The sequence below is a fragment of the Aquila chrysaetos genome, chromosome 6 (assembly GCF_900496995.4).
Source record: "Aquila chrysaetos chrysaetos chromosome 6, bAquChr1.4, whole genome shotgun sequence".
In the NCBI taxonomy this organism is placed as follows: domain Eukaryota; kingdom Metazoa; phylum Chordata; class Aves; order Accipitriformes; family Accipitridae; genus Aquila; species Aquila chrysaetos.
In genome coordinates this window covers 35,270,451-35,291,378 of record NC_044009.1, presented here as the reverse complement: position 1 = coordinate 35,291,378, position 20,928 = coordinate 35,270,451, and the positions used below count along the sequence as shown (strand labels likewise).

At 38.9% G+C, this 20,928-nt stretch overlaps 1 protein-coding gene across 4 annotated transcripts in view; it reads right to left on the bottom strand.

Annotated features, from left to right (window-relative positions):
- Positions 1 to 454: 454 nt before the first annotated feature.
- Positions 455 to 20,928, bottom strand: part of PLA2R1 (phospholipase A2 receptor 1) — a 44,145-nt gene continuing 23,671 nt past the window's right edge. For all 4 annotated transcript variants that reach the window (XM_030017973.2, XM_030017974.2, XM_041124239.1 and 1 more), the window contains 17 exons: positions 20,802 to 20,886; positions 19,697 to 19,829; positions 19,192 to 19,227; positions 18,520 to 18,677; positions 15,580 to 15,644; positions 15,101 to 15,204; positions 13,625 to 13,767; positions 12,694 to 12,811; positions 11,684 to 11,814; positions 10,962 to 11,106; positions 7,763 to 8,001; positions 7,069 to 7,237; positions 5,535 to 5,675; positions 4,991 to 5,107; positions 4,392 to 4,568; positions 3,663 to 3,692; positions 455 to 3,437 (listed from right to left, as the gene is read on the bottom strand). In XM_030017973.2, coding sequence (XP_029873833.1) covers positions 3,220 to 3,437; positions 3,663 to 3,692; positions 4,392 to 4,568; positions 4,991 to 5,107; positions 5,535 to 5,675; positions 7,069 to 7,237; positions 7,763 to 8,001; positions 10,962 to 11,106; positions 11,684 to 11,814; positions 12,694 to 12,811; positions 13,625 to 13,767; positions 15,101 to 15,204; positions 15,580 to 15,644; positions 18,520 to 18,677; positions 19,192 to 19,227; positions 19,697 to 19,829; positions 20,802 to 20,886 — 2,209 coding nt within the window. In that variant the 3' untranslated portion in view covers positions 455 to 3,219. The remainder of the gene's footprint in view (positions 3,438 to 3,662; positions 3,693 to 4,391; positions 4,569 to 4,990; positions 5,108 to 5,534; positions 5,676 to 7,068; positions 7,238 to 7,762; positions 8,002 to 10,961; positions 11,107 to 11,683; positions 11,815 to 12,693; positions 12,812 to 13,624; positions 13,768 to 15,100; positions 15,205 to 15,579; positions 15,645 to 18,519; positions 18,678 to 19,191; positions 19,228 to 19,696; positions 19,830 to 20,801; positions 20,887 to 20,928) is intronic.

Here is a 20,928-nt window from a genome sequence, read left to right as displayed (position 1 = left end):
TGGCAGAAACGAATGGGCTCCCACACAACACAGCCTCCACAGCTCAGCAGGAAAATCCCTCCAGCCCATCACTCATCCCTGGTGGCCCCAGCTCCCAGGGCTGCAGGGAACAGGCAATGGGCTGGGAGATTATCTGTGCATCAGCACCATACTCCCATCCATCATTCTTACTGATGGTGCTGTGGCTCCTTCCTCCTCCCAGCACCTCCTGCATGCAGGTCCCAAGGCATCCTCGTCCATGCCCTCGGAAACACTGCAGCCACCACATGTGGAGACCATCTGCAGTGCTCAGGTCTGGGTCCAGCCATGTAGCCAGAGAGGAGGCTGGTGCAGGCTGTCCCTCTCCTACCAGGATGACCCAGTGTGAAGCCTGGGAACTGCTGTTATAAGACACTAAAGCCTGGCAGCTAATTAAAGCTGGGGAAAGATTCAAGAAAGATTACAGCACAGAAAATTATCATTCACGCTTTAATTTCCCAGTTGAAATAATACAGTGAACCTCACTGCCAATATCGTCAAGGTCAGCAGTAAAAACAGTCACCACATACTCTAATCAGGAACAGTAAAGGAGACCTCTGATTAAGGGAAACCAAACAAAAGCTATGGTAACAAAATCCAGAACGAGGACCAGAAAGCAATCAACGATTACATTCTTGAGTGAATAATACCTGCAATTACAGAATTTAAATGATGAAAGATTTAAAAATAAATATTTAAGGGTCTATTCCCTCAAAACCATTTCAAAGTAGGAAGAAAACACTGCTTGAACTATTTTTCCCTTAGTGCAAGATCATCTACATCAGAGTTGATGTTAATTAACGATCACTAATTTGAGGTTAGGGTTATTTATTATACCACTGCCCTTCAAATATATTTAAATGATTACACATACCTCAAGGAAGATTGATAAAAAGCCTATGTCAAGTTTTGTGAAAAAATTATACACCATCATCAACCACATCAAAATCTGACAAGGGTCTGCATAACTAGGCAACAGCGCCGCAGCCTGATAAATACATGTCCTCAATGATGACACAGCTTACTCTTGCAAACAAAAAACATCCTGCAAGCCATTTTGCTTGCTGTAAGAAGGCAGCAATTACACACTTGTCAGTGAATGTGATAAAGAGGATTTGTTGGTTTAAGTTCCTCCAACTGTAGTTTAAATAGGTGAAATTCTCATGAGGAAGGGAGAGATGGTCGCAACCTTTTTTCATCTTTTTTTTTTTGGTGGTAAAGAAGCTATCACAGTTCATACATACAAACAGAAGATTATCTGGCAATTGTACTCGGAAGTTATAGTCCACAAACTCTAATAATGGACTTCACATAAAAACAGTCCCATAGATAAATCTAGAGGACTAAAACCAAACTTTTAAAACATTACTGAAGATTAATGTACGGGGTCAAACCATTAGACAAAATATACACAGGAAAGCTATTTATATTTTATATGATGGAAAATCTCACATCAGGAACTTGTGATAGCTACACCCATAGAAGTTATCGAAAACAGTAAGCTGAAAATGATATTGGGATCAAAACCATCTGCAGCCTCTTTGACAACATTTTTGAATGGTTCTGTAAACCAGCACAGAAATATTCTATGTACTAAACAATTTTTTTAAAATAGCCCTATACATAATTATGACGTGAACAGGCAATTTTTGTTTCTACAATCGGCCATGTGAAATCTAACTAAAAGGCAGTCATACATTCCTGTGCATGTGCACAAATACCACGTAAAAACATTTCAGTTGGTCTTGGCTGCTTGCTTAATTCTGAGGAACATACCTCCATCTTAGGGCTCTTGCAAAAATTGTTAGAATGAGTCATCTTAAAACAAACAAACCAACAAACCCAACAATAAATGCAGCCCTTCGCAGCAGCTTTTAGAGACAACTGAAGGCACAGTAAATCCATTCTGAAGTAACTCATCATGACTAACCATTTGTTTTTCCACAATGTAATAAAAATAAAAAATAAAATCCCCCCAAACCTTACGGGTATTTTCAGAGACGTGGCTGGAGGACGGGTTAGGGTGGTGGGAGTCCCACAGGGAGTAAGCGTTGCTGTCCTGGGCCACTGCAACTGAGGTAGTGCAGAGACCTGAGCTGGGTCCTTCACAACCATCAGCCTGCAGAACAGCTGGTCAGCAAAATCCATCCCCTTCATTAGCACCTTAGTTGAAGATTGAAATTGAAAAGTGTCCTTCGGAGTGTCTGCTACATGCGGTTATAGGACTATAGCACCCTTTGGGAACAGCAATGTGGCTCCCCCACGTATCGTCCTTAGCTTTTGAGAGCAGGGTCTCAGAAGAGCGTACATGAATACTGCTTGCAGAAATACTGTAGGTGAACAGTAAAGCAATTTATTACCATAACTTCAGCAAGATTTGTAACAGTTTTTTTTCTTCAAACAGATACTGCTCAAAAATATCTTTAAAAGAGGTTGATGGGATTCAATTTCTGAAATAACCTAGGTGAGAGATCACATAGTTAAATCCTTAAGAGGATGCTGGAAGCATCTCAAATGAATATATTAACTTCAGGATGACAAAGTCCATATGCCATTATATCTCCAGACTAATTTATTTTATAACATGAACTAGGCATCACGGGCCAAACTAGCAAAACTCTGGCGCTCCCAAGTCAAAAGTGACTTCATCTCTCTGCAAGCTTGGAAATCCACCTGGCAAGAATCTACTGTCTGAAAAATAACTGTTCATTTTGCAGAAGGAATGGCTATTAAGAAAAAAAAATCTACCCCATAATGCTTGGATTACATTTCAGAGTTCAAGTTCCTAAATTCAAGGCCAAATGTTAATGCTGGCTCATGAGCAGATTCTGCAACATAAAAACAAAACACAAAAGCCCAAATGTTCCTGAAGGAAAAAGTTGCTTGGAAAGGCGCGCTGCTCTGGGGTCTCGGACACGACTACTCCATGTGAGCAGTTGGAGGTTTATGGTGTGGGAGTATTTTCAGTTCCCAGCTTGTCCCGAAGGAGCCAATTTCTCCATAGTTCTGCCTTGCATCCTCACATCATCCTGCCCCAAAGCAAAAAGCTCTCCAAGGTAGGGAGCCCCTGTGGCATTCATACTGATAGCTGTGAGGGTTTCTCTGGGTATGGGTACCCCAGGGGACTCCTGAGAAGGAGAAAACCGCTGTAGATCACGGAGTTTCACATGGAAGACATGACCGCTTGCTATTTCTGATTAATTAATTGTTGTCACTTCTCTCAAAATCAGAAATGAGGATGCTTTCTTCTAAAGCAGGAGTGTCAGCATTAATCTGTGGCAAATAGGCATTTCTGACCCACAGTATCCTGCGGAAGAGTCGGTTATTCTGTTTGTACAGGCACCACAGAAAAAGTGAAATGGCAGCCACCATCACCAACGTCACAAAAACAGCCAGAGCTACAAGCCCACGGTATGATGCTGAAAGCAAAGGACAGAAATTATTATTAAGCAAATATAGCTATAATTATAGATAATTCTAAATACAAACATATAGATATTTTATGGAAAACATATTATTACTCCTTGTATCATGCATTTTAAATTACAGGTCTGACAGTGAAAAATGTTACCTCACAAAATATCGGCTCACAATGTGTTATTACTCCTTATAAAAAAACCTAAGAAAGTACAGAAGGAACCTACCTTTTTCAGAGGGTTCTGTTGCATCGATATCTGAAATAGAATGCAGAACTGTCATAAAATTACCCCCAGAGCTAACAAAAGTTCCAATATATACTTACTGTAAAATTGATACTGAGAAGACAATCTACCTAAAACCATACAAGAGCAGGTTGTTTTTTGTTTGACTCATGTCAATGGGATTCCAACTGACCAAGCTAAACATAACCTAACCTGTTATCTAAAATCCCTCAAATTTGGTTGAATATATTAATTGACATTTGTGCAAGGATGAGCAGCAGTATTTATCTACTTCTTGAAATACAAATGCATGAGCAGGACAGTGCAGTGGTAGATTAATCTAGCTCCTGGATCGAACAGCGACCTGGGCATTGTGGATGGGCTCTGGAAATACTTCAGCTCTCTTACAGACCCGCGTTCCACTGACGTGGTGTCTGTGCAGCTCTCCCAGGCTGTGCCTGCCCATCCTACGGGGTTTGTGGAGGTCAGCCTGATGGGTGACCCATACGTGGCTCACCCATACAACGGAAAGTCTACCAAAGTTGGCAATAATGCAACAGCTGCCTGGGCTCCTCAAAAGGAGGTTACCCTGGCTGGTTGGTTTTTTCACAGGTATTTTTTCTAATACCAGGGGACAGGATTATTTAAATGAAAACTAAAAGCAGGTAAGCAAGCAACATGTAAACCAATGGTTAGAAGGACACAGCTGCCTTCTTTTATGGAAGCACATACCTGCATCCATTTTACATACAAATCCCTTTTTCTCTCTGCAAGGCGATAATTGCCAGACTCCATCTGTGGTCCTCAGGCTGATACAGAAATTCCCCCTGAGATGATCAAATTCAGGCTCCCTGATGCCCCAGTTAGAATAATTTAAGGAAGAACCATCAAACCAGGAGACTGTCTCATCTAAGGGCAGAAGTTATAAATCATTATAAAATATCACAGTATTTTGATACACATCTCTGTTTCAGTTGGACCTACCCTCACATAAAAAAATACTGTATTACAGAATGCCAAGGTTCTGTCTGTTTGGCCACTATATTACTTTTTTTTTCTTGAAGGATTTAAAAACATCCTATGTAGCTGACACAGAAGACAGCCTATAGTGCTTCTTTAAGAAGAAAATAAAGGCATTCACATGCATGCATACATACTGAGTATTCAGAATACTAATAAGTAACAATTACAGAAAGATTGACTGGTTTTACTACACCATAAACAGGTAATATGCAGTGAAAAAAATCTCAAAAGACAACTGTTTTGGAAGATGGTTACGCTAGCATTAAAATAACCAAAACCCAAACCAGATTCTTCCACCCGAAACTTACTGTCTGTAACAAGCAGGATATTCAACCAAACCGTTTGCACAGAATAACCAAAACTGTGTAATTCTTCCAAAATGAAGGCATTTTCGTCTTCATCTTGAATAGTTAGAAGATTTGATCCTACAAATTAAACACAGAACAAATTTTCAAACAATTCATGCCATTAAAATGTAACATTGCGTTTCAAAAAGTCAGTATTACGAGCCTTAATTGAAAAGCTTGAACAGTCTGGTTATACATTATAAGTTCTTAAATTTGCAATTAATGTGGAAAATGCTCAGGCTGATATAAGACTGTTCTCACAAGTCTGAAAGGGAAAAAATTCATTTTATGTGTTATTCTAGAAATCAATATTTTCAACATGGAAAGGAACATTTTTTGGATGTATGTTGCCTTCAATTTCATAGTTGGCTTACGAGCTCCACTATTGTTATCTCGAACTAGAGAAAACACATGAACACATGCCATGATTTCAGGCATTTCAGAAAATATGGGAGTTTTTTAAGATACCACAATGACATATTGTAGCTACAAAATAATCACTTACCTTGGTTTTTGCAGACTTCATTTGCAGTATCAAAACTTGTGACCTGCAGAACTGTGGAAAAGCTGTAGCAACTGTTTTTGAATTTGATCCAGGGAACAGTTTTTTCTGAACATAAGCCTTTATAGGCAGTGAGTTTCTTTTCTGTGATAGAAATAACAGCACAGCTTTATTGGCACAACAACATACACATTAATATAACATTCCACGCACTGTTTTGGAGTAATGCTAATAAGCATGTTATTGCGTTATGCCTCTATTTTTCAAAGTGAAAATCTAGTGGTTGTATACATTTGTATTAAAAGAGTAATGCTGGTTTTATTTCCGATCAAAAACCTTGCTGGATTGCAACAGCAATATCAGGACAATCTAACCGGTACTGACGTGCAGAAGGAGTTACGAGCAAACTACAGGCACATCAGAGCACTCCGGGCTGCCCAGCACCTCCCAGAGGGCTGGGGATTTCCAAGCATTGCACACCTTCTCTCGACTAAGCCTCAAAGATAGCTTATGCCATACACCGTGGCACCGAGGAGAGTCTCCCATCGGTAAGCAGCAGCCAGCCTCTCCAGTGTGCAACGTGCTGCAGCGAAGAGTCCCTCTGACTCAAGGCATCTCTACAAGCTCGCTTTGTGATACCCAGCATCACTTTTTGGCAGTGCTGTAGGCAGCTACATTACCTATGGTCTCACATGCCTCCCGCTTTGCTACAAAACACATTTTTAAAAAATTAAGTAAACCTTAGGCTATATATGATTACATAACTTGACAAACAAATGAGAAAATTAGTCAGCTTCATTACAAAAACCATGCTAAAGAATAACTTTTGTCTTGAAGGATTCCAAAATAGCTTTCTTCTCAATAGATCCAAAAGCTGTAATAAGCTGTAGGCAAACCCTGGCTGATCAATACCACCAAACAGGAACTATTTTGAGAACTGGATGCTACCAAAGACTCTGCAGTCCTGGACTGAATGGAGTCCCAGACCCGAGTCCTGGATTCAAATGAAGCCCAGCTAATTGGCAGAGCGTTGCAGGAAACACAACATATTTTAGGATACAGGAAAACATTCTTACCATTACAAAAAAGTTGCAAAATCTTTCATGTTCAATCAGTGAAGATGTGGCTCAAATTTTTCACTTTGCTCTAAATGCTTCCCTTCTCCCATCCCACAGTTCATTGCAGCAAACTGAATTTACTTCCCTTTGAGCTAGGTTATTAGCAATCATCATTTTTCACAGAAAATATAGTCTTCACTGAAGAGACAGAGTAAGTAATTTTCCTGTTTCTTTTCTATTATGAAAGTTCTCTTTCCATTCTCCTACAGACCAGACCTGATGGCCAACATTTTATGGGGAAAAAATGGTTTCACAAATAGGAGATACAGCAAGGAAAAGCCAGAAATATACTTCCGTTTTGAATAATGCTATCATCATTGCTTAACCTCAAACCAATTAATTTCCTTTCATATACTTCCGCTGTCAATACACACATTTGCAGCTGCAGAGATTTAACATGAAACTTCACTCTGACTTACTAGGTGGCACATGGCAAACTGCTCCTTGCAGAAGTCGTTCGCAGTTAGCACTTTTCCAGTGCCCCGAAGTATCAATGTAAACACAGCTGCCAAAGGCCTGGGACTCGTCGTCTTCCCAGAAGGTAAACAAAGACCTAGTCCCATCCGACCATTCAAAGTTAAGTCCGTTCTGCCAAAACAAATTTCAGATTATCTTTCTGATACGCTTTAGCACCATACAAGTTCATCTTCTTCTGGTGGCATCCTCACCAGATATTACAGAATGTCTTTTACATCTCCAAAGGCTGGTAGATCCAGAAGGATCTACAAAAGACAGATCCAACAATCCTCCCAACTTACTTCTGGGAGACCACAAACTACATCTAACCTGCTGTTTTCAGCAAGTGGTTATCTGGGCCATCGAGCAACTACAAATGAAACAACATAATTTCAATGTTGACCCTACAAGAGATTTTTTTGTGTGTTCTTAAATGTTTTCTATGGCTTTTAGTTTTCAGTAGTCATTGCACCAAACTGGCTCTCATTAGATTTATACATTACGTTGCAAAATAATGGTTAAGGCTCAAGCTCTCCAGGGTTTCATTTCCAGATGCAAACTTCCTGTGACTTCAAATGAATGACACAGCTCCTTAGCTTGTTACCGGAAAAACTCCTTTGCAGCATCATATTCATAGCCAAGGAGTCCACTACGTACGTCCGAAGTGAACAGCCCGATCCAGTGGTTGTAGCCCAGCCGATTCACAATGACTGTGAGGAAGGCTTGGTGATACTGGTCTGTAACGCTGACCAACTCCGCGCCGTTTGCCATGCAGGTTTTTAAAGCTGAAGACCATGTAAAATTCCCACGTATTAGTTTATACGTTCTGTTCCCATATTCTAAAGTATCTGGCACAGGGTACATTTCAGAAGCATTGATGACATGTCTGGATGTGTCTGTTATAAACAAAAAGAAAGGATTTATTTATTTTTTAAAACAGCTTAAACATAGCAGAACAGCTCCTAAAAAATCAGAACTATCCTTAAAAACAAATATAAAAATTGCAAACTCCTTGGTTTCAGGAAGGCACTGTGAACTTTAAAAAGAAAAAGACGATGACTACTAGAACAGTATTTGAAATTCCATCAGAGCACAAAACTCATCACGGTGAATGAGTTTAATGTGTAACACACACAAAAAAAAAAAAGAAAACCTGGATGGAGTTAGTTCCACTGACTGGATCTTTGAAGGTCAGTAAGAAATCACTAGGGATCTGGGCATATCCCAAATGTCCAGTAGCAGTGGGTTGCAGAGTGCGTTTATCCCAGATACTTTGCATGTAATTTAGATTACCTCTTTTTTGACCCGTTATTTATAATAATTTCCAAGATCAGTTTACAGCACAAAGCCTGGCCTCCCAAATAACAGTACTGGTATAACCAAGAGGATGACAAACTGTGGCTCATGGTACAAGTAAGTGCTTGGAAGCTTCTTGAGCTCATCTTTACTATCCATGAGCCAATGTAGGGAAGATGACAGTACTGGCACTTAAAGAGAAATCCTCTGTGCTTGGTAAACTAACACAGCAATGTCCAAAAAAATGAAAGAAGCAGCAAGAAGCAGACTTTTTAGATTTAAGAAATAAAAGGAAAGTCTCCCACGTGAAAAACAATCAGGAGACAGAGACCATCTCTACCCCAGCCCACTCTGTAATGCTGCTGTGCTCGCTTTTCTACAGGAGGCAAATGCCTTTGCTAATGTGTTTGAATGCCCACAGTATACTTTAAACAAGATTATTAAAATAAAGCAATGCCTCAGTTTTAATCCTGTTTGTCAGTTTGGATTAATTACTTGTGTCTCTAAAACTTCTCTGTGATTACGGAATGAAGCGGTTGCTTTGCTACGAAGTGGAGTGTGTTTAGACTTGGTTCCCTTTATGACTAAGAGAGGAGAAGTGTTAACAAGCATCTTAAAATAGTAAATTAATTTATTATTTGTCATCCACAAAGCATTTAAAATTAGAAATTTCTAAGCAAGAAAAAGCTCTGCTCTTGAGCTAACTGAAGCACTCTATTTTGTTCCAGCTTTCAGTGCGTGTCACTGCTTAAAAAAAGAAAAGGCAGGAAATGCAGTAAAATGCTGACACAATCCTAACTCAAGCACCACTAAGAGATCGGAGCCCAGTTCAGATCTCCTGCTGGTTTATTTCATTTTAGTCTCCTACAGAAAATAATTCAAAAAAGGAGAGACGGGATGTGGACAGTATGGCAGAAGCAAAGAACCAGCTCATCTTTCCAGGAATTGACACATTTGTTTGGACATTTGAGCAAGTTTAACAGTTCACTACCACCAGCAAGAGGCTGTCTCACTCCTCCCTTCTTTGCTTCTCTGCTCTTCCAGCTGCATATCCCTGTGCACAGGTCCTGACCCTGCACTGAGCTGATGCAGCCTAGAAAAGCTGCACAAAATTACATCAATTAGGGGAAAAAAAAGGGGGGGGCGGGGGGAGAGAGGAAAGTTTTCTGCTGAATTAGCAAGTTGAACTGCCTGATGGTTTGGGAGAGTGCCGTGGGCGTCACACTGGGGAGGCAGGACTCGTCCCTTCACCCCCAGGAGCACTCTGCTGCGCATGGGGCAGGCGGGTGGCCCTGAGCCCGGGGCACAGCGTGTCCCCCCCATCCCCACCACGCTTGGCCAGGGCCCACGGGCCACTCTCACATTCACCCAGCCGGGAGATGTGGGAAGGGTCCTGAGCACCCACTGCAGCCCCAATCCCCCCAGCGCCCTGCAGCCTGGCCGCCCTAAGGCAACGGTTTTCCTTCCTGCCTTTTAACGCCTTTTCCATCCGTCTGAAGCAGCAGCAAGGGGTTAAAATACCAATGTTTGGGAGGTAAATGAACCAAACCGGCAGGAAAATGCATTTATTTATTTTTCCTACACTACGTGCAGTATTATTCCAGCACTCCCCGCAACTGTAGTTCATAATAAATGATGTCAAATACGGCTATGGTTTGCTAGAGCCACATGTAAGCGCTGCCCAAAACTTGTATTTGTTTATCCTACTTCTCCGCTCACTCACCTCCTAGGCAGCCAGCAGGAGGGGATTGTCTCTTCAGACCCAGGGCTTAACTAAGAGGTGTTATATAAAGTTGAGCCATATAAAACCACCCCCGCAATAAGTACAGCACCCAAGGACACTCCTTATAGGCTCAGATTACAGCCCTCCCTTTGATTTAGGGTTAATAATTTGCTGCTGGTCTATTTTGGGAGCATGCTCTGGCAGCTTCCCGCTGGCAGAGCTGCAGCAGCCCCAGGGACAGGGCTCCAAACCTGCCCGAGTGCCCTGGGGACGCCAGCGGCTCTCAGTCCGAGAGGCAACGCTGGAACGTCGCTCGAGGAAACCGAACAACGCGTGTTCCCCGCAAACGCTTCGTGCTTCTGGCAAATGAACTTTATGGTAACAGAATTAGAGAAGCATGAAAAGAAAAGCCAAACTCTATTTGATGGGCCAGTTGGTCCGCACTGTTCACAGAAATGCATTTTCTAGAGTCTGTTCTGATCTAACAGTGCAAGTGTCCCGTCCCCCCCTCCAAATATCATATTTTCATCAAAATTACCCTCAGTTTTGCCTTTTGTAATTTCACGCGGTTACTCTGCTGCCATGACAGAAAACGTGAAATTTCATCTGTATTCCTGATTCTAAGGTATGCAACAGAAAGCTCAAAGTTAGGAAGAATATAACATTTTTTTGGAAATTACTTCTACATCACAGCTACTGATTTATTAAATAGTGTAGAGCTAGTCTGTCTATATATCAAACTATCTTAGAAATCTTTTATGTTCCTGGTTTTATAGACACCTATAACAAGCTGCTAGTAAGAAAAGAGAACAGAAGCAAAGCAAAACAAAACCTTACCCTGAGTCTTTTGGCAGACAAACCCGTAATTTTTCTGACAGTTTTCTAAGTACCATTTTCCCGTAAAATAAAAATTAGGGTTATTTGATACCAATGTACATAGTGGAAGTTGTTCTTGAATGTTTGCACTGTTATAATGCTGTCTCTGCAAGAAACACAGAACCTTATATTAATTTTAAAAAGACACTATGTAAAAACAATGCATAATTATCACATTAAATTTAGAAGAATAATTATTTGATAGTCACTGTTATAAATATTTAGATAGACCAATGAACACTCCCATAAATAGAATTTGAAACAATAACCTCCTAATAAAAAAGTCACAAGCTTTCACTGAACAAACTAAAATGCTAAGCCCAATATGGAATGGACTAACGTGGTATAAAACGATATATTAAAATACAAAATTCATAATCTTATTCCTAATCTTTGCTCAGACCCAGCATATGATACTAACCATGTAATTCAAACTTTGATGCTTAAAAGCAATTGCAAGAGAATGTGACTATAGCCACAAATTACAGAAATAACTGTCTCAGTAGCGCCTTTTTTGCTACCTCTAGTTATGCCCATAAATCTGTGCCCACAGTTGTTTGAAGTTGCAAAAATTAAAAGAGGACTAAGTTGCTGTAGCAAGTTAGGCCTTGTCTTTGTGGCAGTCAGGATTTTTATGGATAAAACAACTTCCCACTGCCCTTAAACCCCCTGGAAATACTCACATGCACTACTTCAACTGGAGACCAGTTGGAATACATCGGAGGATTTTCATTCACCCATTTTTCATAATCATCACTCTGGAAACCTATCCAAACACTAGTTTTCTGTCCAAATAGATTCATTGTTATGAAAGCTGGAAAATGAAACAGGAATAAAATATAATTAACTGGTAACCATTTAGGGATTGATGAAGTCTCTTCAGACACAATAAAGCACTGAAAAATTTAATTACTAATCAATGACATTACATAGTTAGTAGAAAGTAAGAACATGAGCGGCATTTCAGTGTCATCTAACTATAAATTCAGTTAAATTGATTAACTTCAGTTGGTTTAGGATCTAGTCCATTAACTAGTAAGTCTTCCAGAAACATTCACAGCAGCTTGAACAACTTAAGTATTAGTTTAGGGTACTGTCCCATTGAAAAAGCTTTTCTCAGTTTTAGTTGAAAATAAGATTTCTCAACTAAAGATAGCCAATGAGATTCCTCCCACCTCCAAATAAATGGTTTTACAAACATATGATATTCAACCACAGATTTTTATGAATAGGGATTATAAATATTTCTAAATGTGCTGGCATTTATTTCTCTGACAGTTCCAGCCTAACACTATGCTTATGTGCTATAGTATAGATCAGATTTTAAGTACTATTAAAGGATAAAAATGAGATTGCTTTTATAACAATGTGATGTTGTCTTCATAAGGTAGAAATTTTACACAGCAAATTTTTAAATGGGTATTCCATTATTTTCTTTTATTTCTAATGCATGATATTAAGCACAAATTATAATTACTCCCCAAAACGTACCTGTCATACAGGTCAGTGAATATTTGAATCTTTACATTTTGGGAAACAGGGAAAGGGAAACACTGATTTGTTTAAAGCAGTGGAACCATGAGTAGGATCTGAACGATCTTTTTTCCTAAATCTGTAGCCAAGATGAAACTTCACTACAGCATCCTAATGAAGATGAAATTTTATTTGTTTAACAGTATTTTCAGTACTCTACCTTGTTCCAGTTCATCTTCAAGGGAAGCGAGTGACCCATCATAGCTACTGCAGAACTCTTGTGCAGAGTACCAGTTTCTCAGATGCCCTGGATCCTTCGGAATTTGTATCAAAAAGCACTGTTTTAAAAAAAAAAAGAAAAAGGCTTGTTTTGTTTTTTCTCTAGTTTAAAAACTATTTATCAATCACAAAGAGTGATCACTAAAACATTTCACACAGTGTTACTGAATATTAAATATTTCATTCATTTCTGTCCTGCAGTGGACCTCTCCAACATGCTTGGTATCAGTTTTCAGCTGCAATCAGGCCTGGATTCAAATCAGTTGTGTAAAGGCAAACACAATCTGCATTAAATTTATCATTGTAGTCACTGAGTTCAGCACTGGGATAAATCTGGCCACCTCAATGCATGTTGCATTATGTATTTAAGAGAAGCCTGAAGAAATAATCGCCTTTCGACCTTCAATTGCAAATGAACTTTGGTTTATAATTATCTTTGATGAACCCTATTTGAAAGACCATCTTTCAGAGGATGGCTGCATTTGGGGATCCATTTAGTACAACAAGGGGACAGAGATCTGTTTTGAGACCATAAAAACCTCTTGGAATTGTCATAAGTGGAAAAGAGAGGCTGGAGCAGGCTTTTTACAGCAAATGCACAAATACACTTAGATAGCTTTTGCATAGATGAGTATTCACTTCCTTCAACTAAAGTAAAATTTTTGACAGCTTATTAAGACAACTTCTGTGTGCAAAGCTACTTAATAGCCTTAAACCTCTGTATCACTGTGTCCGTAGTTATAAACCTAAGGGCCCTGCTTTCAAAAAGGAAGAAAATCTTCAAATACTGAATAATCCTTAAGAAGTCCAATTTCTGTCATAAATATGGAAAGCATTTTGTATAATCAAACAGCAGAAAAAAAATGTTTTACTTTGAATCCAAAGTGCAACCAGCCTTTGGGACATACTCCTTGTTGGTTCTGGTCTTTTGGAATCTCTTTCTCTATTTTCCATGCAAATTTACGTTTACAAATACAGGGAAGAGAGACAGTACAGTTTTCATCACCCCAGAGTCCTGCGTAAGAAGAAAAATCACAGTTCAGTATTAGCTTGAGAATTGGAAAGGGTTTTTTTCTTAGCTAGCTTAGATATTGTTAAGAAGAGTATCCTTTAGTGGTTGAGTAAGATGAGATTCTACATCAAATACATTTGGACATATTGTATTACAGTGGATTTGATGGTCCATGGGGCTCATAATAAATTCAAACTGGGAATAAAAGTAAGTTAAACCAATTCCTCTACACTGAGTCACACAACATATGCCTATATCATCATGTATTTAAAAAAATATTATCTATGCAAAAAAAGGGAAAGATATAGAAATGATGTCTTCCAGATAAAATAGTCTGACTTCCTTAAATTGAAAATCTTTGGCAAGATCCAGGTACTGACATAAAACGCTGACCTGCTTAGGAGGAAAACACATTTTTCAGTGCACTCAAGTTGTTGACCAGTTCCCATCTGCTGGCCAGCTGAGGGGGGAGGGTGGGCATCTCTTCCTTTTATCTGATAATAACTATAGGAATGCCAAACTCAGGCATTTGAAAGTCACGAATCAAAACCCCAAGACTGTGTGTGGAAAAAAAGAAGGTTTTACATTTTTTCAGTTTTGGCTTTTGAGGCTGAGATTACAAGAGTGCAGCTGGATTAATTTTTTTTCAGCTCTTCTTACAAATACAAAGCTGGTTATTTTTTCTTTCCATGGAACCTGACATTTTTACTTTATCATGACTTGCAGATCTTCAGAAAACAGAGACTGTGAGATGACAGAAATCACTAGAACCAGCAGCACTGTATATTTTTTTAATTACTGTAGTGAAATACAGAGCTATGTGATGATGTAAAGGCTAGCACCAAAACCATGGTACCCCCAAATCCCTCAGCAGATTGGCTACGGGATCAAAAATAAGCTAGAAACCTGAGTATTTAAAGTTGTGTGCTGATAGAAAAACAGTTTATAAATGTAGGAAAAATTGTTGCTCCATCCATCTCATTTGGTTATTAGAAAACTGACTGTGAAACCCAGCAATGCGTTAACATTTTTGCTATGCCGTAACAGATTCTTAAGTAAAACTAAAGTATCGGTATCACTGGAATCTCTGTATTTTGACATTAGAGAACTGGAACTATTAATATACTTTTAAATCCTACAACCTAGTCTCTGAGAATATTAATGATATTGCACTATTCTTTTCTTAACCTTAAAAGCAGTTATGTAAATTATAACCATGTAACAGGGCTTGAATATGGATCGCATTTCTGGAGAGCAACTGAAAAAAATATAACCCCTTTGGCCAACAACAGAACCAAGTCACAACTCCTGCAGCAAAAGGAAATATAAAATAAACCTGTTTGTGATGAAACGAAGCCACATCTTTTCCCTGGTTTCTGCGAATTTCTTTCCCTCCCTTCATTCCAGTTCTGGTATGTTACTGGTGATTCATCTCTCCAGCTGCACAGAAAAGTTAAGAGTGTAGTTACTCTTTTTCCTATTCTTACCTAAAAATACACCCTCCATTAAAAGCATTTGTAAGGAGATACAAGGTAGAAAGTGCCCCTTTATTAACTAAGCGTTAAAAAACCAACCAACAACAAGGTTGATATGAATATCTTTGGCTTGTATCTTCTATAACCCTTTCAGAAATACAGTAACATGGAGATAAATTAAGGGTAATATATTCTGAATGATATTTACATGAGAACTGAAGTTGTCTCTTGAATATCCCACTCAGTCATCAAACCGTTTTAGCCCGTCAGACTGAATGGCAGCCTGTAAACAGGGCATGCCAAGTACAACTCACAGCAGCTGAAGTGTAGGTATTCTTACCGAAATTCGTCACTGAGGTTTTCTGCGTGCAATCCAATCCACCAGTGAACATCACTATTCGATAGCTATAAAAAAATGTTTTGCCATATGTTTAGCTGTTGTTGGCCTCTTATCAAAGCATTAACAAACTCCTAAAGTCAGACTGCATTCAGACAAATAGCATCTCCATTGTGTTCCAATGGGAGAATAGCTGCTAAATCCTGCCCGTGTTAATTTATGTCACTTCAGTAAGGTTATTCACAAAGGTAGAGCATGATTTAGCTCCCACTTTCCACTGGATTGCTAAGGTATCTTCTGTAAACTAGAACTTTACAATTTTAGGAATTTACAGCCTATCTGGCTTGAAAAGGACTGTAGTCTTAGGCCAGAATTTGTTTTTCACCAACTCCTAAAAATAGACAATAGCAAATATTTTCTTTTAGCGTTAATATACTGCTGGTCTTTAATGTTTTCAAAATGTTTTCTATGAACATTTACTGACTTTGTATAGCTCATACAAGAGACTCCTACAGCTGCTTTCCAGACTGATTGTTGTTCTCATGAAAGGGGCTAGACCTCCACTCCTAAAAGGCAAAGTATTATGGAAAAGTCACAGAAATAATGTAATTCAAACAGCTGCTTATTATTGCTGTGCTGACTTGATCCTGCCTTAAACTGTGAAGAGGCTTCATTTTCAGGGCTAGCCACTCAATGGTCACAGTTTTGGGGTCTTTGGGAAAGAGCCAACAACAAAAAAAGAGCTCTGAATGTGCAGGACACTGGAAAAGCCATCCTGTCTCTGAGAAGCATTTATTTTTTTCCAGAAAGAACTGAAGTGCAGCCTGTGTTGTGGCAGCCACACTGTCCTTGGAGTTATAGTTAGGATTTCACCAGCTTACCGCTTACCTAGCAATATCAAATGAAGAAAGTAGACATTTCTGACAAAGAGACTCAGGAATGCTGTCTGATTTGGTATTGCTTGGCCCCTGAGTTTAGTTTTCTGAGCACAGCACTCAGCCTACACATTACAGTTTTTAAAGAAATAGTGAGAAATGTGATTTCAAATTCCACATTAAGAAATTTTGATGAAGTTTTCTAATGACACATGCAAATTCTATCTGGACTGCTGAGTATTATTTTAGTGATTGCCATCATTACTCCTGCTTCCACAGGAAACTGGTTACAATCACTTTGGGACACACCTGGCTATACTGGGAAAGCTTAGCCAAAGGCAGCAGGCTTTAAAATAGCTGTGTGTTACATTCTGAGACAAAACTTCAAGGAAGTTAATCTGATTTCCAATGCCAAGGAAGCAAACTTGGCTTTTTCATTGCAGAATGCTCACAAATTGCCATAATACCCACTAATTTTAATGATAAATCTGCTTTTAAAAGATCTGTTGAAAGTAAACACGACTTTAAAGAAGCATTCTGATTAGCCATTTTAAGCGATCTTAAGTTGGAAAAATACATCTTTTTTTAAAGTTATATCATTTTTTAAGTCATAAACATTCAGTGTTAGGTCAGGCAGTAATGACATCACATCACAATCTCTGGTAGATGTAGAAGACGACAGCCTAGCCAGTTATGTTGCTCTTTCATTATAAGCTATTTTTGCCGTGAACTGTTGATTTAAATCCAGTTCATCATGTTTTAATACAAAATTACTTAAATAGCAGATAAAAATGACACATAATTCCCTGGAAACTTAAAACCCCCATCTTAATACAACACAATTCTACTTATGCTTTCTATTGTAAGTTAAAAGCAGAGAAGGCTGTACACAGTGCAAACAAAACCAAGTGCGGGTCAAGAGCTTTTCTCTCTTTTCTTTTAAAGATCACACTATGATATCCCTTTACATTACAGCCATAGAATTTTGCCCTCAGTAAGGCAGACGTGTTATTTTTATTCTTTTTTTTTTTTTTTTGTATTTTCCTTATTTTGCTTTTACTGAGAACACCTAAAAGAAAACAAACTTAGTTTCTTGGGAATTCATCTGCTTCTGCAGCTATTTCTCAGCTTCAAAGCTGTTTGTTACATCAGAGTGGTTCTACAGAAATTCTGCTTTTGTCCAGAGGAGGGAATTTAGAGGCAGATGTCTTTTTTCCCAGAGAAATATCCATAGTCGCAAAGGGCTTTACTTCAGGAAACATCATACAGATGTGTGGACACATGGGAATGTTGCCCAAGCTGGTGTACACAGAGGAAAAGGTAATCTCTTTTCCATGGTCATAAGTACCCACATCCATGGTTTAGAGTTCTATAATTAAGGTGCAGAGAAATTGGCAATTCTGCATTCTTGGCCAGCTCTCCCCAAGAATAACCTTTCAAATCATCATGTTGAAGATTTAAACTATGAAGACCATTGCAACCATCTGGACTTACTGCCCACATCATGCTAATATACCCACTGAAGTGTCCCTCAGTATTGCTACCTGATGACCAGCTGCAAGTTACTGAATGGGAACGGAGCGTAACCAGGGAACTGTGCAGGACCAGGAGACATCCTGGTGGATGCAGAACCACGAGACATCCTGGTGGATGCAGAACCACTGTGTGAACACCTGAGGAACCACAGTGGGTCCCCTTGGTCATGGAGGTGTGGGGGAAGAAGAAGGAACAGAGAAGGATGTACACTACATGTGAAACAATCCTTTCTCTTTACCCCTAATTACTTTCATTACTTTGGGATAGGAAGCTGGTTTTTGCTCCTCTTGGGTCCTTTGAGGCAGAATGACCGACCTGCTCGTTAGCAGAGATGATTCTGCAGATTCTGAAATGTTACTGACTTCTTTAGCTAGATAGGGCTTCAGGGAAGGATGTGATAAATCAAGACAGCAAGAGAATTATTTCTGAATTAAAGTGTCTTTCAGATTCTACCTGGAGCAACAGGCAGCCAGATACTAAAAAAAATGTAGCAGAAAATAGCCAGTTACTGCCTGAGGGTAGTTTTTGTTACCTTCTTAATTTTATTTTGAATAAAGGCTTGTTCACCAGAAGAATTTATTGTTGCCATTCCACTGCGAAGCCAGCCACAGACAAACTCATAGGTTTCCCAGTCCGTAGGACTGACATGGAAAAGGTATTCTGCTCCTTGATAATATGTCCACGGCAGTTCTAGAAAACAAGCAAAAAAGTCAGTGGTGTGCAGGGGTAAAAACTCATTTCAAGTCTCATTTTTTGTGACCCCCGTGGCCCGCCTTGAGCCATGTGTCAGAGTACAAATATGCCACAACTAACAGCAGAACCATATTTAACATATCAATTTATGAAAAAAAATGCACTATGAGTAATTTTTTAAAAATATTCTATCCTGTGATACTGCAGTAATATTAAGCCTTTGCCCTGCCTTTGCAAAAAGGCAGTTTTAACGTGATGCAGGGGTTATCAAACTCCTGTGCTTATTACTGGTGTCATTCCTTTACCTAACCGAAGTAGTATCTGATGTTTCAGTGTTCCTAAACAAAAGAGTAGCAGATTTTGATCTGTAGCAACCAGTTCCTACAGAGTTTCTTAATGTAAACTTTTAACTCGGAACATTTTAGTTATTTTATTTTTACCAACAGATAGCTTAAATTGTATTTCCAAGTTGTAATGTTTCAAGATGCCAAAAAAGAAAACGTCTTCATACCAGCTATGTACCAATCTGGATTCTTTGGTTTAACACCTGTAAAAATACATAAATAAATTAAAACATTGCTGATTAAGAATGAAAAGAGGTATTTCACTGAAATTGCTTTCTCCACATGATAAGGATTTAATCAAAATCATGAAGAATACTGCTACTCTCATTCAGGGACAAAAAAAAAAAGTGTTAAACACGGAATAAAATAAAATAATTGCCACACTTAACAACATTTTTAGTAACATTTAGAAATAAGAACTTTGATTAACTCCTGCTAACTAACTGCTAATTGTTGCTATCCATTTTTAAACTGACGGCACATATCAGACCCGTTAACTGGCAAACAAACCCTACCGGCCACATATAGCTTTGCCACAATTTCATGCAGAAGACCAATGAGGAGAACTCCAGATGTGGCTAAAAAGCAAGCTTTTAGGTATTTTTTTTCCTTGTCTCTCCTGAATTGCAAGTAATGGGTATGATAGACGATGTATGTTAATTAACATTTCACCTTTTGGTATTTTGCATATCCATTCACGCTTTTCATTACAGTGTGCTGGAAAGACCGTTCTATTTACTTTGAACACACCACAGTTTCTTGAGTCATCTTCAACATACTTGCTCTCCAAAAATGAAGATACAACCTGAAAACAACACATTCATTACCTTTCACCGACAATCTCAGATGAAGCATTTCAAAATCTCACTATGGAGAAAAAGGAAGGATTTGGAGATGTGTGTATGGTAAGAACATCTTAAGCAACAACTAGAGGACCACCTAAATTATGGTGGTAAAATCCAAAATATAGGGTCCATAATCACATTCTATCAATGTCCTGTTCAACTTTCCCATCTTATATCAGACTTCTTCATAAAAAAAATTGAATAGCTATGAAACCTACCAATTTTTTGACATGATTAGCAGTAGTTGCCCACTTCTAACAGCCTTTGCTTTGGTTCAACACATTGCATGATTGAACTTTGCACTCACATTCTGAAATTACTTAAGTAATGATGGAAGAGCTGGCACTGTTCTTTAAGGCTGAAAACCAATTACAGTTTAAAAACTGACTCTTCTTCAGTTGTTCGATGTTTAAATCCAAGGTACTAACCATTAGCATGGCATGTGGCACCAATGCCTTCAATGATGCAAAATCAAAAGTGGTATTAAAAAAAGGAAGGACTTAGCTCTGAATGCAGGTGTGAACCTAACAGTCATAGAATAAATAAAGCACCTAAGCACAGCTGTCAGGCTTTCCAAAGCGTGTGCATGCGTACGCCCGTAAATATGTATATATACACACACACAATGTGTTCACTCTGCATATGCCTGGTCCTGGGCTAAACACAACATGCTTTGCAGGAAAGCACACATCTGCAAAACTTTATAATCCTACCAAACTCCTTTTGCAGTTACAGAGCCCTTTTGCACAGGCTGCTATTTTCATAGTAGTGTACCATTAATCCTATTGTAACAATTACTTTAAGTGAAGTATGCGGACATGAAAACCAAACCGTTTTCCTGGCCAATGTTTGCTCACAAGGCTTATTTTTGTGAACTTATGCTTAGATATGACTTGAAAGGTTACTGAAATATATAGTATACAGATAGTTACAGGTGTTCTGTCAGACCACTGCCATGTCCCTCCAGAAAGCAGGTTTCTTTTATTAAATCCAATCCAGAACTGTCTGTCTTCTGTCCTGTGATGGAAACAAAGAAAATAACATTTCTCATGCACTTTT